Source organism: Triplophysa rosa, linkage group LG7 (genome assembly GCF_024868665.1).
Source record: "Triplophysa rosa linkage group LG7, Trosa_1v2, whole genome shotgun sequence".
Taxonomy (NCBI): Eukaryota; Metazoa; Chordata; class Actinopteri; order Cypriniformes; family Nemacheilidae; genus Triplophysa; species Triplophysa rosa.
This window is the reverse complement of record NC_079896.1, coordinates 25,669,623-25,686,418: the sequence shown is the minus strand read 5'-3', so window position 1 is coordinate 25,686,418 and position 16,796 is coordinate 25,669,623. Positions and strand designations below refer to the sequence as shown.

At 38.6% G+C, this 16,796-nt stretch overlaps 1 protein-coding gene across 2 annotated transcripts; it reads left to right on the top strand.

The window, feature by feature from the left end:
• Positions 1-437: 437 nt before the first annotated feature.
• Positions 438-12,867, top strand: rgl3a (ral guanine nucleotide dissociation stimulator-like 3a). 2 transcript variants are annotated; one of them, XM_057339041.1, is made up of 18 exons: positions 438-544; positions 781-975; positions 4,466-4,755; positions 5,629-5,673; positions 5,989-6,158; positions 6,247-6,404; positions 6,587-6,835; positions 7,324-7,427; positions 7,515-7,599; positions 8,354-8,419; positions 8,902-8,988; positions 9,090-9,122; positions 9,390-9,511; positions 9,601-9,696; positions 9,813-9,948; positions 10,848-11,147; positions 11,243-11,357; positions 11,514-12,867. In XM_057339041.1, the coding sequence occupies exons 2-18, from the start codon at positions 805-807 to the stop codon at positions 11,648-11,650; spliced, it is 2,364 nt and encodes a 787-aa protein (XP_057195024.1). In that variant the 5' UTR covers positions 438-544; positions 781-804; the 3' UTR covers positions 11,651-12,867. The 2 variants fall into 2 exon arrangements, with proteins under 2 accessions (XP_057195024.1, XP_057195025.1); XM_057339042.1 differs by lacking the exons at positions 438-544; positions 781-975 and adding an exon at positions 2,224-2,539.
• The last annotated feature ends 3,929 nt before the right edge of the window (positions 12,868-16,796 follow it).

The window sequence follows — 16,796 nt, the reverse complement described above, 5'->3', positions numbered from 1 at the left end:
ATATGAGAAATTCAGTCCGAAATTCAGTTTAGAAAGAGACTCGAAGGTGTGTCAAACGCTTTACAGCTTCTTTTGGCAAAAATGCCAAATATGAATGCAACAACAGTAAGACCATTTTAATTGTTTAAAGTCATGCAAAATATGTATAGGCTACGTGTAAATACCTGTAGACCTATCTTGAAGTAGTTGCATGTCATTTGCTTCTTGGTGTCACGTGTAGTGCAGATAAGTTAAACACGTGCGCATTTGAACATTTACTGCTTATTAAAACGAACATCTTAACGATGTCAGAAAAAGGACAGACTGGTAGTGAAAGGAAGCAACGAGTGAAATAAACCAAACTGACAGCTCATTAGCTTCTGTAGACAATCAGTTTATTGTTGGCATGTGCATGTTAGTCATCACGGAGAATGATGAAAAGATGCAGGGTTACTGCAGTTTAAATCACCTCCTCATAGACATCAGATTCTCGGCATCACATCTCATTAGGATCTGATCCGATCTACAGACAGAACAAGACACATGATAAGGACTCCCATTCACAGTAAGTCTATCCCACTGGTTTTTTCCATGGGACATAATGCTCCAAGTTTAGACCTTTTATTTCATTATTAAATCTGTTATATTAATGTTTAACCATTCACACCCGTTAGAGCAGCATTTCTCTACCTCAAAACTTCTGGGGCCATCCTTCAAGATTGCTTAAATGGTTTAAAATGATATGATTTGTACATCTATGCAAGTGATAATAAAAAATACAAAAACAAACATGTGTTCTAGTTGAATCTACTGCAGAAGTGGGCGATGAGATCCTCTCTGGTGGTGTCTGGAGGAGAGAGAGGTATGAGGGGACGACTGGGCAGGATGCGGCATCGGCTGTGCCAGGCTGGGCATCACGTGGATGTGCAGATGGACGAGGAACCTGGCGTGTGGCTGAGGAGCTTCCATCTGTTGGATCTTGAGGAACACACTGAGGTAAGTGCTGACAGGCTATAACTGGCAAATATGTTTTGTTATCCAAAGCAGAAATGACTGGGGCTCAGTCCCTCATTAGAGTCCCAATTGTTTTGACATGTTTGACATGCGTGTGTGTGTGTGTGTGTGTGTGTGTGTGTGTGTGTGTGTGTGTGTGTGTGTGTGTGTGTGTGTGTGTGTGTGTGTGTGTGTGTGTGCATGCACAGATGTTTGTTGGCATGTTTGTGTGTCCACACATCAGCGTGTGACCTCTGTCTCAGATATGAGCGCTATTGTGAATGGTTATGAGTAAATTCACGTCAATGACCGTGGTGTCTCCGTAGCAACTTCATCATCACCCATTGTTGCTTTTGGTGTCTGTGTGAGCGTGGGGGATCCTCTAATGCCATCGCATGCTTCACATCCACGTCAGAGAGAACAGATACTCGCTTTATAGCCAGAAACCAACAATCTGCTTTTTGTTCAGTTCAGATCATTTGAGTGTCAGGATTCTAAGAGGGTCTTGTTCAGTTGTTATAATTTTAAAGTCAAGGTTATATATAACAGCATCAGACTCATTTGTACTTTTAATGAAAACTGTTCATGGTCTATTTGTGAATAAACCATCCAGACTAGGATAAACACATTAATCATTCAAGTAAAATACTGAGTTTTTCTAAATTTAAGACTCAGAGACATAAGTTTCAATTGAATATATGTCAATTAATAATTTATTGTGGAATTGATACTCAAAACTAACTATTGTGGTTGAATGGTTTTATGTGTTCTTTTTCTTATTTTTGTTTACTTATAATATATTGTCTGGTATGTCCTGCTGTGACATATAAATTTCCCTTTGGGGATTAATAAAGTTATCCAATCCAATAATTAGTTATCGCTCTCTTTTAATTAATAGTTTTATAAAGTAATGTTGCCAACATAATAGTAATTATACCTGTGTTTTCTGATCGATTTATTTTCAAAGTCTTTATTTATTACTTTCGTTTATGGAGGGGAGGATTTTTTCCATATACTAACTGCTATCATAAAAGATCATGAATAAGAAACAAAGAATTAGATATAGGCAGCAGTCATGTGTAAATGTTTTTAAATCATCTTATGTTTAGGCGTAGTTCGTTTTCTGAACGTATTTAATATTCATGAGCCTTTCGTCATCAAAACATCACGTAACGTCATTAATATTCATGACCAAGTTGCCTCGTCGTGTGGAGACCAACCCACTGGCCGTTTAAAGCTGTTTGACAGGTGCGCTAGACAAGTCCGACAGAACAGACTGTCTCCACAATAAAAAAACGAATAAAAATACAACATGATTTTTTTCTTTTAACTCTTTATTTCATTTAAGTGAATAAAAACTCCTCAGTGAAGTTCTCGATTAAAAAGCGCTTCGCTAAGTTAACCATCGCTGCCGCCTGTCATGACAATCCAGTTTGACACAAACTGACGAAGGATTTTACTTAACGAAGTTTTTTTTGACTGCTCTAATGGAAAGTTTTATTCCGTAAACGGCTTTTGTACGGCTGAAGTGAAAGCGGCAAACATGGGAAAATGGCAGTTCACAATGGTAAGTCACTTTCTGAAGTAAGTTAGGCTCCCTCGGTCACATACATTATAATTACAGCTCATATTTAAGATAATAGATATAATGGCTTGAGTGTTATCAGATTTGAAACGCGTCTTGTCGCGTTCCTCAGATTTAACGCCGAATGTCCCGCTCTCCGCACTGTAGTCTCTCTGCACGAGCTCATGGGATTCTGCCATTCACAAACATTGTTCAATAGTTTTACAATTAGATGTGATATTGGCTTTGTGTTTGATCATCTGTTGGCCTGAGGGTTCAACCGAAATAAGGTCTTATAGCAGAGAGAGGGTGTGGACCAGTTTACAGTTCCCTCTCACAATAGAGCTGACTTCGTATTTGTTCTCAGATAAACCCACCTTAAGCTATTTTACAGCCTTTAGAGTCCTGTTTCACCGCTGTCCTGTCATGTTTTCTGTGGTTTATGATTATCATTCTCCACGGCATAGTTTTACAATAGACAGACACATGTTTTGGCTTGGAAAGTCTCCTGTCTCGCTTGACGGAGTTTCTGTGAAACGCGCGCATGTGTTTTTCACAGCAACTGATTTGTTAGAGGAATAGGCAGTTCTTGATCTCTTGTGTTTTTCCTAAAATGTGGTTTACACATTGTTTCCTGTGATTATAAATTGTGTTACTGCTGTAGGCGACATGGGACTAAACCAGCTACAGAAGTATATGTATTAATACGTTTATGTATATAGTTCTGTTTTTTTATGGTTAATATTATGTCTGCAAAATATATGGAAATGATTGAAATATTGTAAATGTGTATATTGCAATGGGTTGCAATAACTGATTGATTTTAATACCTAAATAATTATGTGTAGTCTAAGGTTTAGTTGAGATTGCAGATAGACCGACAAGACAGAGAAAGTCATGCTCTCTTTTCCAAGTAAGAATGCGAAACATTTTTAGTTTTTAAACATATCTTAATATAATTTTAATTGTTTATACAAACTAAGCATTATTATATCACATATTGCATAATGTTTTTTCTTCAATATTGTAAAGCCCCATTTAATATTTGTTTTTATTTTATATATTGAGGACCGTGATTGATAATAGAAGCACGAAATGGTACATTTGTGTGAAAAAACGTGCTTAATTTTGTGTTTTTAAAGTACTGAAATGGTCAAATAGTTTGGCTTGTTTTGTCCCAGTGGTGAGAGGTGACACCATTGTGCCAGTTTGCTCTCGGGCCAGTTGTTTTGAGGTCATGTATACTGGTCACAGTCAACAACAGCTCAACAACAGCCCTGTTTGCTCCGTACAGGAAAACACTGGACCTAATTTACTCCAATGTGTCACAGTCTGTCTTTGTTTCAACTCATCACTTTTTTTTATTCGCTCACAGCTGGCATTCATTGAGGAGGGGTGTTCTATTTGCTATACAAATCATTCAGGTTTCATTTTGACCACATAGCAAAAGGGTGATTTTTGAAAGGAAGTGGCAGAGTGTCAAACCTTTACACGTACTGTATTTTACCCATATGAAGCAAAAATAAATATATTGTCTTTTTCTTAAAATGACTTAAAACTCTTCTTATGTGTGCTTCATTGAGAAATGATGTTTTTGTTTTTCTTTTCAAAATAAAAGATCGATTTGGCCATTGCATAATTTGTACACTTAGTCACTCTGTCGTGAGAATGTAAACTTAATGTTTTGTCTTCCCGAGCCAGTGAAAATAGAGCATGCTCACTGAATTGTAATTTGGTTAACCATTTGCCTGTATTTTCCGAAGAGGCCCTGTTTTGTATATTTCTCCCTGTACAGGTGACGTGTTTGCTCAGTCAGGGCCTTGCATGCAGTCCGTTTTTAGAATCAAGGCCACTGCAATTTTGTCACTTTTGTCTTACTAGAAGATCATGACTTGAATGATGACCAATTGGGTTTCTGTATGTTTTCAGGACCCGGTGCAGGAGTGGGGCGAGGAGGTAGAGGATGGGGCCATTTATGGGATCACTCTTCACAGAGAGCCCATCCAGCCCGTGCCGGACGCGGCCGGAAACGATTGTGTCAGTGGTTTCATGCAGTACCGTACGCTGAAGGTCCGCAGGTTAAAAGCGGCCCCTCTGGAACGTCTCGTGACAGAACTGGTGAACCCAGAGTGCCCTGACCCAGACTACATGCAAATATTTCTCTCCACTTACAGAGCCTTTACAGACACAAATACTCTCGTCGAGCTCCTGTTTCAAAGGTGAGCAGTAGAACAAAAGCACGCGATTAAAGATTTCAATTTGTACTGGGTCGCAATCTCACAGGACTGAGGCTGAGATCATTATCTGAGGCTGAGATGATTTTTTCATTGTTTTTGACCTATGTAACCTTAATGAATAAAGTAACACACATTTCAAATATTGTTAAAGACAAGTAAATAGTCAGTAATCAAATATAAGTAAATAATCAAGTTACAAGCAACAGCACAAATAAATACAGAAGAAAAACATAAAAATAAAACCCACCCAAAGCTAATATCTAAGTTTCACGGTTGCTTTATATAAATTTAAACATTAATGATTTTATTAGGAGTTACAGGGAAATCACATGTATATGTAGTAACAGTAAGAGGTATACTGTAATTCCCGTATTTCACATATAGAAATATGAAGACTTCTATAGACACAGAGGAATTTTAAAAACAAAGACAACGTGTGCCGAAATGAAGTCAGAGGAAGCCCATATTTCCTTTTTCAAGATTCTGAGTGTTTCCCAGACACCTTTAGTGTCAGTGACAGTCACACCAAACAGATCAGTGACGTGGTGTAAAGGAACAGAACAGGTTGCACTCGACTAGTCCCACGTTGCTGCTGCTTTTGTACGTGAAGAGCACTTTCCTTTGTGCTCTGTTTAAGCATAAATAAAGATAATGGGCCTTGAAAGGGTTTAAGGTCTTGTGACACATTTCTGTGTTGGTTTCAAAGTGCTCAAAACATGAAATGAGAAAGGTGCAATATTCATAATCTTAATTCTTTAAAAAACACCAATCCATGTCTGAACTACTTTTGCAAGGTTTTAGGACGTTTGTCATATTTTGAATATTAACTTTGGACATGTGTGTTTGTCTCTATAGAGAGGACGTGGACACCAATCTGGACAAAAGTGTCTGTGTCAGGAGGTAACTTTTACACGTTTCTCTGAAATGCTTGATTTTGATTGGTCAGAGATGGCATGATCTAACCGTCTTGTAAAACTAAACTGTCCAAATTCTTGGTATTTGTTAACTGTACCAAAATTATTAGGTCGGACCCCATACACGGCATGTTTTTTTCTTGACACAGTTGCCTGATCTCCCTGTCCAGGCTGTACTTTATCTCTTGCTTACATGAGCTTGCTTTGAACCGGTTATTCATGTTAGTTATTCATTCTAATTCCAAGTGTTTTACTGTCACTTTGGCACAATGAAATTCTAAGAAGAATCGTGTCTGTGTAGCACTCTGCCCCGTCTGATCCGGCTGTGGTTAGATGAGTATCACGAAGATCTCCGGGACCCTCCGGATCGCCAGGCTCTGCGTCTGCTCTGCGTTCATCTGCGTCATCGCTTGTGCTTCAGACGTCTGGCTCATCAAGCCGAAGCTCTTCTCAAAGCGTTTCAGACAGAAGGCTAGTCTTGATTTACGACTCATGTCACCCACATACACAAATAGAAAGTGTTCTTTCTGGAGCTAAATAAATATTTTTGCATAAACAGATACGCAGACGGGTGATTGTGCATCATCATCATCAGGTTGTGCTGCCTCTGTGAAGCCCACAAGAGAGGAAACCGTGGAAACACAGGACACAGAGATGGGAAATGTTCTGGAGTTCCCTGCACAAGACATTGCAGAGCAGCTCACGATGTTGGATGCTGTAGGTGTCAATCATGCGTCTTACGAGTGTTTTTTGTGATGTCACAAGTTTGCTGAAATGCTGTTTTTGAAATGGGTAGTTCTGAAACTTACATTATGCTTTTATAGTGTACAAAGTCCTGCGAAAGGAAAGTCATCATGAATGACCCCTACTTGAGTTTTCTCGTGCAATTTATTTCTCAGGAGCTCTTTGTTAAAGTGGTTCCGTTTCACTGCCTTGGCTGCATTTGGTCTCAGAGAGACAAGAAAGAGAATCGGGATCTAGCGCCCACGGTCCGTGCCACCATTTCTCAGTTTAACGCCGTCACAAACTGTGTGATCACCTCACTGTTGTGCCCACCTGCCACCTCACCACCCGGCTCCCTGTCCTCCCCTCACAGCAGCCCAACACAGAGGGCAAAGGTCATTGAGATGTGGATCTCTGTGGCTCAGGTGTGTATAAAGCTTACAGTCTTGATCGTTTAAAAAAATGATTAAAAAAAAATCACTTTTCCCAGTGAAAGTGTCCAAAAATGAGTTCAGTTAAAGAATGCGGTTGTCACACCCACAAATAGGGTTGGGAAACGAGAACCGGGTCGTTTCTTTTTTAAAAGAACAGGAACCTTGAGCAATTCAATCGTATCGGTTCCAAAAAACGGTTCTGGTACGACACGTGGCCAAGCGCTGTGCGCAGCCTTTCGCCACTGTTTCCATCAAATGATGTCACAAACCAAACATTGTTTTCAATGGCTGTATGCGTAAAATAGTAAAAAAAAAGGAAATTGGAATTGGAAAATTCTTATGATACACAACCCTACCCATAAATAAGCACATTTTGTGTGTACAGCACAGGAGTAAGCAAACACTAGAGGAGTGACACTCATATTTAGCTGCAATGTGTTTGTGTCCTATTGGCTTTAATGCTTATTATTTAATTCCAGGAGTGCCGTCAGCTGAAAAACTTCTCCTCTTTAAGAGCCATCTTATCTGCTCTTCAGTCCAATGCTGTCTACCGGCTAAAGAAAACATGGGCAGCAATTTGCAGGTAGATGATAAACCTGCATTTTCATGTTAAGCACACTAACTTTCTTGCTCAATACACTTTTTAAATTCATGAAAATTCTGATTTCAGGGAGAGCGTGGCTACATTTGATAACCTCTGCGAAACCTTTCCCGATGAGAAATGTGTGCTGACAAATAGAGAAATTTTTGTAGAGGTATGGACCTCTGATTTACCCATTTACTATCTGACCTTCAGAACCTTCTAAGGACCTTCACGTGTACACAGAGTGAAAATGAAGTTATAACCTAACCTGCAGTGCGCAAACAGGCACCTCTATTGCTTTAGCATAATGCTTTCAATCCAACAGGAGCTGATAGCAGTGTTTGAAAACTGATAAGATTCAGTTGTGTTCTCGTCCGCTGGCTGCTCTTAAAAAACGCTATCAGGCAATATTTGAGATTTTCCTGACCATATTTCACTCTGCAGCTTGCGTGTGAGGAGTAAATCAATAGTGGGATGGACGAGGTGACGAGATGAGGTTAAAAATGCACAGTCATCTCGTTTGTGAGAAAATCATTATGGATTTTTGAATCGTATTTGCCTCAGTCAGTTCTCTGTCAAGTCCTGTTAAATCAATAGACTTAAGACTCTTGTAAGATATTGCCTTTCAACGTCCTCCAAAGCGATTCATTTAAGCTTTTGCTTGAACAATTGTTTAAAGCTATTCATACTCTTATCTAAAATGTTTTGTGTATATGCATGGTTGCGTTTGGTTTTATCCAGTCTATGACGCAGATGACGTGTTGATGCAGATGACTCTGGCAGCTCAACAAGACATCATTAAACAAACCAAAAAAATCATCATAGCGCTACAATAGCGCTTTTTTGTCTTGTGATGTTGTGCTATGATATATCGTATACAACATGTATATCATATCTGTACATTTAATATTGTGTGTGTTTGATAGGAAGGAAACCAGGCAGCAGAGGTAGACACTGTGCCTCCAAAGCCAAGTCCCGCATCTAAACACATGGTAAGATTGACCAATATTATTTTAGAAAATGGGCAATTCTGGTCCTTAATGCTGATTGGTCAATATCTGTGGTTTATTCACAATAATTCAAAGCCACTGGGACATATAAAACGGCATCCTACACATGTCGTTTATGATGAAAGACTATGCTGTTGCGAAAGTCAAGGAGGTATGAATTTGTCTGTCGCAGCTGACTTGCTTTTTGGTTTTGACTCAAGAAACATGACGTTACATGAATCTGCCGAGTGCCGACACATCAGTAAAAAAAAACACAGCGTCTAAGTATAATGCTATTTTTCGGATGTTGTCACATGTATCGCCAGTCGACAGTGTGTTCCTCTTCCTGAGATATTTATACTCCCGTAAACCACAAAAACACTTTTAAAGTGGAAGCGATAAGAGGAAGCTTTTCTTTATGTGTATGCATATGTGTGAGCATTCATTCATTCCATTTCGTTGGCCTGATGTTTATGTTTTGACAGACGTCGACTAGTGGTGAGGTGCCGTACCTGGGCACTTACCTGACCGTTCTCACCATGCTGGACACAGCACTAAGTGATAACGTAGAGGTGAGGAGCACTTCAATCAGACTTAAATTCACGTTGTCTGTGTGTGTATATAGTTTAGAGTTAGAATTTTATTTTGGTTGTTTTTCTCTTTTCTTTCACAGGGGGGTCTCATTAACTTTGAGAAGCGTAGAAAAGTAAGTCAAATGTTCCGTATGTATTGATATAATTCTTGATATGTTTTATCCAAGTATATTTATGCCTGCAATTCTTTCTCTCTGGCATGTTGGATTATTTTATCACTGAGCTCACTGCAATGCATTCTGGTATAGTGTTACTTGTAAAGGAGACATACAACGCTCCCTTAGAATGTTGCCGAACTAGCCAGCAGCTCCTTAGGTTCAGAACAGAGCTGATATTTCATAGTATTGACGTGCAGCTTTCTTGTTCCTCTCTGCGTTCAGGAGTTAGAGATTCTGTCTCAGATCAGACAGCTGCAGGCATCGTGTGCTCACTACACCCTCCAAACACATCCTCACATCGGTGCTTGGATCAACAGCGGCATGTCCCTCTCCGACCAGAAGAGGTGAGATGCCTTTCATAACAGAAATGAAAATTTCATTTCATGAAAAGAATGGTGGTTTTTAAGTTGCGATATTGTTTTATTCCCATTAGCTATGAATTGTCAAGAGAGTTGGAGCCTCCTGTTGACCCCAGTCCCAGCTCTCCAAACCCCTGGAGCCATCGACTCTTCTCCAAAAAACTCACCTCGTGAGTGGGATTGTTTTTATAAGATGCGGGATGTTTTGCTTTGTCTATTTAGATCTTAAAATGTTGCTGTACATTTCTTCTTGGTATCTGACATGCTTCTCTTCTGCTCTCTTTAGATTGCTGTCAGGTGGTGAGAGTCTCTCTAAGAAGACTCTGGGTGATCAGATCAGCGTATCGTCTTCTGGCTCCAGTGGTTCAGAGATGGAAGATCTCAGCAGCCCCAACATGTCACCCCTTAGATACAAAGGACAGGTAAAAAAACCTACAGAGCAGCACAACAGACAATTTATAATGTTCAATTGTCTACTACCTCAAACCTTGAGATTCCAATCCAGAAGGAGCACATGGACAGTTGTTTAAGTGGCATTTTTAATGGACACTTTACCCAAAAATGAAAATTCCGTTATTATTTACTCAAACCTCAGATTGTTCCAAATCTGTATAAATGTCTTTGTTCTGCTGAACACACAGGAAGATATCTGGAAGACTGACGAATCTCACCACCCATAGACTCCCATAGTATTTATTTTCCCTACTATGGCAGTAAATGGTGGGTGAGATCTGACATTCTTCCAAATTTCTTACAGGTTTGGAACAATCTAACGGTGAGTAAATAATGACTTTACTATGAATGTTTTTAAGAAATTATCAGGATTAGACCCAAGTATATACCTGTTTTTACAGCCTGTTTTTAAAGCCAATAGGTTTACCACCATGACGTTTTATACTCCACAAAAATATAAATTTAAAGAAGTATACAGTATAAAAGTGAATGAATAGGTCCAGACAGAAAAATCAGCATGATATGATTAACTTACATTTTTTATTTAGAGTATTTAGTGCCTGGATGGTCTTCTAGTAAAGAGGTTTTCTCACGAACGAGACCAAATTTCTTTAACCTTGCTGTCATAAAGTAGTTCATGTTTACACTATCAACAAAAGGTGTGATGCATAATGAGGTTGACAGAACACGGTGTATCAGATAAGACCGCCAGCCTGTGACGTTTACATTGGACTCTAATTTATCTTTCACGCTTTGAAACAGTTTTGTTAAACACACAGACCTGTTCATAAAAATGATTACGTTATTAAATACGCTTTATGTTGTTAAGACATCATAAATTTGACTTACTTTATTCTGCCTTCCACAGTCGCCATCTGTATCTTGTCAGGACATCTCAGAGGACACGCCCCCGTCGTCTCGAACTCCACCCGCTTCCTTCAGAAGAACCTTACATGGAGATCTGTCGGAAAAGAACTGTGAAAGCCCCTCCCCTACGTCATCTGCATCATCGTCATCATCGATATCATCATCTTCATCATCTTCATCGTCTCCCCTCCAACAGCACGCAGTCCCGCATCCGTTGTACAACAAGCAGGTTGCTGATTCATGTATCGTCAGGGTCAGTGTGGAATTTGGCAACAACGGCAACATGTATAAAAGTATTTTGGTAAGTTGGTCTCAATGTTTGGTGGTACTTATTTATATATAGAGGCTTTATAGCTGAACCCAATTGTTAAAACGGTACAATCGTTTTATATGTAGATAACAAGTCAGGACAAGACGGCTCAAGTGATTCAGAGAGCCTTGGAGAAGCACAACCTAGAGGACATGAACTGCCAGGATTTCACTCTCACTCAAGTGCTTTCTAACGACAAAGGTGAACTTCAACTACATTCGACCTAGATTACAGTTCAGCATATCTTAATTTAAACAACCCTAGAACCATATTGAAGGAGTTCCCATGTGTTTTTCCTTCAGTATCTTTAAGCATTCTTCAGCAGTCACTAAATAAAAAAATCTTTATCTTTTGTAGAGTTGCTGATCCCAGAGAAAGCTAATGTGTTCTATGCCATGTGCACCACTGCCAATTATGACTTTGTGCTTCGCCAGCGTTACAAAAATCACAGCAGAACACAAAGCTCGACATGGAGTCTACGTGGACGCAAGTAACAGCGCCTGTATGGACTGCCATTGAGTAACATTATAGACTTCATGTTTCAGTGGCTATCAAACACGCACGCTATGGATGACTCGCTTGTGGTGACTTTGTTTTAAGACGAAGCAACAAAACTGAAATCAAAGAGGGTGCAAGTTGACATGGAAAACCGGTGACTGTTGGATTTCAAACTTGGACAGATTAAAAAAAACCCTGTGGATTCATCGTTTGACCAGTGTGCTAGGATCAGATTTTAAGAAATCTGTGCCACTTTATATCGGCTGCAGAAAAAGTTTCCATTCATGTAGAATTCCCTGATTCACCATCTGAAAGAGCCGAAACTGAAGGAAGAATCAGAGATGCATATACAAGTACTCAAAATGGAAACTGTAATATACAGCCACATCTACTGCCAGCACACGGGTGATGTAGGTTCATACAGATATTTATGTAGCTAATATTTAGTGAACAGAAAATATCCAATATAAATTTAACCGAATATATAGAAAAGACAACTCCGTACTTCTCTATGTGAAAGTATAATAATGTGGAGATAATATATTACAGTTTTAATAATAAAGGTCAGATTATTTTAATCACAATATTTTAAAGGGTTTGCTGCATTTCAGTTTTAGGGTATTTAATTTATTCATTTTATATGCGCACATTAACTTAATTGTTTGTTTGTCTGTTTTCTTCTATGTAAGTTTTCCTTCTGCTTTTATGGTTTTAAGTTTGAGCTAATTTTATGTGCAATAATCCACTAAAATCTAGTTTTCACAGTTTGTGATGCTGTAAGTGAATGAAGGACGATGTTCTTTGAATTGAAGTGCCTAGTCTTTATCTGCATCAAAGATGCTTTATATGAAGTTGTGCATGTTCTGATGGTTTTTTCTAACAGCGTCATGAACAAGCTACTTATCCATATTGGATATCCTCAAACTCTCTGAGCAAATGGGATCTCAAAGGCGCTGAGCACTGGATATATCTCATTGAGATGAACTAGTATGTGTTTTATGAAAGTTAAAGTAAGTTGGTTTATTAAAAGTAAGTGCTTTGTCTGGTTGAAGTGGTTTGCAGCTGAATTGTGGGACAAGCTTAATGTTGAAAGGTTTTGCCAAATAGGACTGGAGGTTGATTAAAAGCGCACTTTTAATGCACAGAAAGCCACATCTTTTGACTGAAACATTGAATGTGTTTTTTTGTCCTCTGTATAATTAAAAATAATTGAACATTTTGTGTTCTTTGTCTTTTTTTGCCATTCTGGAATTCCTTCTGCATAAAAAAATATTTTCTAATATTTTTGCTTCTCAATGTATTATTTAATGTATTAATTATCAACTTATTTCATCACTCGTAATTGTAAATACAACTTTCAAACAAATACGATTAAGTACAACCTTAAGTTTGAATGACTTATTTCATTACAGAGGGAGGTTTGCTTTAGATGCATTTCATCAGAATGTAAGATGTAAAATACTTTATAGGAATAAAGTTGGGTCAAAATAATATTTTTTTGTATCCTACTGCATGAATCATCTATATATTTTAAAGAAATGATTTTACGTTTTTTTTAATATACACTTTTTAAATGGCTGGGGCTCAGGTGCGGTGTGTCTGCATACCGGAAACGCCTGTCGTGTGATACATGTTACTTTTTGCAGCGTTGTTCCGGAAGGTCCAATCACAGTGATTACTCGAACAGGTTGATGGCTTGATAAATAGTTTTTTATTTGATCAGTTTACAAAAACATTGTATTAATTCGATTTAAATATATATTTAGCATACAAATGTATCTAATGACAAAGAACGGTCGTCTGAAAAAGTCATGCGTCGCTGCGTAGACCGATCGGCGTATGACATCATCGTTCTGCGCAGCGCAGTATGAAGTCGAGTAACGTTACTGAACAATATCCAGCAGAGGGAAGCAAAGTTTCATTCGTTGCATATCGCGTCAGTAACGAGAATTTGTGTAAGTTCCTGAATTACTTTCCTTATTTACATACATACTGTTTTTAGACCTTGGTGAACAGTTTACTTTTGTTGGGTTCGTGAAAACCTGAATCACATCTGTTACCTCAGGTGACCGCCTCAACGCGTTTGAAAGCTGAGCTCGAGCTCTTTCTGACTCTTGAACTTGACCTTGTAACGTTACTTCGCTTAGGCTGACAGAAATCAGTCCCTGCGATCTTTGGAATTCAGCCATACTCGGAATGAAATCGACTGACCTTTCTAGTATTGAATATGAACTCAGCATCTCATTTGTGTCTCAGTTTTACACCTGTCGCCGCTGTAGGTGTGAGGCAATCGACCGAACGCTAATAGACTCCGTTTTAATGTCCGTCATGACGTTATTCACTCACCAGAACATTGACGGACCGATTTATCTTTTAGACGGTGTTTTGTTCAGCATTTGTTTTCGTCTTTCACTTTAGCTCAGGTGGCACCTTACTAACCATGGTTACCACAAGAACAATAATGCTATTTCTAGTTGCCTACAACCATAGTTACCACAAATCTACCATTATCTGACTATAGTAACCATGGTTTAATAATACAATATATGTAGGAAATAAGAGTAATAATAAATAGTAATCAATCCTCCAAAAGACAATGGTTACATCACTTTTGCCATAATAAAACCATGGTTAATTTTTCTAAGAGTGGTTTGTCTGTGTTTTTGTTTCACAGTCATGATTTATATTGTCTTTCACTTTAGGGTTAAGTGCCATGATGACCTTACGAAAATTAACCATAATTTTACCACAGTAACCATAGTTTAACCACAAAATGTGCATTAGAACTATAGTAATAGAAAAGGTGATCAATTTGCCAAAACAATACTCTGATTACTACACTTTTACATAATAAAACGGTGGTTAGTTTAACCAACGGTGGTATTACTTTCATACATGTCTCAAAGATTTTATCAATTAACTACAGTCAGAGCTGCCTTTATTTGTGAGGACCAAAATATCCTCAGTATTCAAATATGTCCTCACTAAAATAGTGAAACCTGTTGAACATGGACTAGTGACCTGACTAGTTAAAAATGCTTATAAACGTTATAGATCATGACTGTAAATCTAATGTCGTGCACATGTTTTAGAGGGTTAGGTTTGGGCCAGGGGTTGAATTAGAACATATAATTAGCCTGACATTAAAAACAGTAGAACTCTATGAGATGTCCTCATTAAAGGGATAGTTCACCCAGAAATGAAAATGTCAAAAGTTACTCACTCTCAGATTGTTCCAAAGTAAACCTGTATAAAAAAAATTGTTCTGCTAAACGCAATCAAAGATATTTGGAAGAATGTCAGTAACCAAACAGATCTCATCTCCTTTGATACCCATAGTATTTATTTTCCATACTATGGCAGCAAATGGGGGATGAGATCTGCTTGGTTACTGACATTCTTTCAAATATCTTCCTTTGTGTTGATCAGAACAAATACATTTATACAGGTTTGGAACAATCTGAGGGCGAGTAAATGATGACAGAGTATTCATTTTTGGGTGAACTATCACTTTAATGTCGTGCAAAAGGCATGAGTGAGTTGGCACATGATGCCACCCATACACGCTTCCCTACTTCACGTGATGCTAACCGATCTCCCTCCTCCCTCCTGACCCAGTAACCCAAACTGAAAGAATCATACTCTGTTACTGCCCATGTTCCTGTTGTTGTTGATTAACCCACTTAAATTATTCCATCTCTCCCATGTCCTGTCTGGACTCGATACAGCAGCTAATTGGAAACACACTGCTTGGATACTTCCTAGAACAGTTCTATTTTAATTACAAATGACAAATGCATGATAAATATGTCTTACAGAGAAAAAAAATGCATTAGATTAAAAAGCATGTCTTGGAATGGTTGCATTTAAATCAGCATGATTTTTTACATCCCATGAGTATACAGTATATACACGAATACATAGCAAAATTGTTTACGGTCATTTGAGGATAGTATACATTCAATCTATAGCCTGATGTTGAATGCCTCTTCGGACTAAGCGACCATGTAATTGTACGTTGACTTCAGTTACCTTTACATTTTCAGGCGTGTTCTCACGCTGGCCGACTGGCCTCATGTGTGCCCTCGGTCACATGTCGACATCTCCTGTCAACAGTGGAGGTGTTGGGATTAGAACAGAAAGAAGCGTTCGGGGTGTGGGTGGGAAACACTGATTTTCTCCTGCGGGCACCGGTGAACGACTGCTGCTGTAAACAGATTTATACTGTTGTTCCTGTGAGTCAGAGAGTTTCCTCCCTACAGCTGCCGGTCACTTCGGGCTCTGCGATGTGTTTGTTTGGCTGTAGATGTGAAGCTCTGTAACTCATTACGATGATTCCTTGAGTCACACTTGCTTACACAAGAGGAGTTCAAGACAGCATGACCGGCCTTAAGAAATGCCTTATTTGGCATGATGTGTCTGAGTGAACAAAGGAGAGAGAGATTGTTAGGGAGTTTCTGAGAACCTAGTTTATGAAATATAGGCCAACAACTTGTGATAGTCTAGAGTTCACAAATTTTGCTCGTGCATTATTCATTTTGGAAATGTGTACTTAAAGTATTAGTGATGATTTTTAATTGTAGTCTCATCTAATACTTAATTCATACTTAATTCATTTGGATGTGTGTGCTATTGTCTACTTTTAATGATTAAATACCATGCAACCTTTATATGTTGTTATGTTATGTTATGTTATGTTATGTTATATGCATACTAGCACTCCAGTATTTAACCATTATGTTGGGGAAAGAAAGCAAGAAATATTCGATCATTCTGTTCTCATCTCTATGCTTACTATATCTACCGTTCACTCTTGTATATTTAGAACAAGATTTTGACATTATTGCATGCAACTGTGTCGTAGGTGGTTGTCATGACATTGCTAAACGGTTTCTAAAAAATGTGTTTTTTAGCAAGTTGCTAGGGTGTTTCGATTCAGGTCAAAAGATATTCTGGTCCCTCATTACTAACATTTCCAGACTAATTTTACAAATCAGCATTATGTCTATAAGATTAACATTTGTCCGTCTGCCGCGTATGTAGGTCAGCACTGAGCTGTATCAGGGAGTGTTGTGTTGGGTGAGCGGACAGGTTGTCGGCTGCAGGTAACTGGACAGAAGGTGAACACAGATGCTTATCTAA

Bases quoted from the DNA above. Each gene is read 5' to 3' on its own strand.
- rgl3a (XM_057339041.1), top strand. From the start codon at position 805: ATGAGATCCTCTCTGGTGGTGTCTGGAGGAGAGAGAGGTATGAGGGGA. The intron at 11,148-11,242 runs GTAAGTTGGTCT...TTTTATATGTAG, and splicing joins ACATGTATAAAAGTATTTTG to ATAACAAGTCAGGACAAGAC. The intron at 11,358-11,513 runs GTGAACTTCAAC...TATCTTTTGTAG, and splicing joins AGTGCTTTCTAACGACAAAG to AGTTGCTGATCCCAGAGAAA.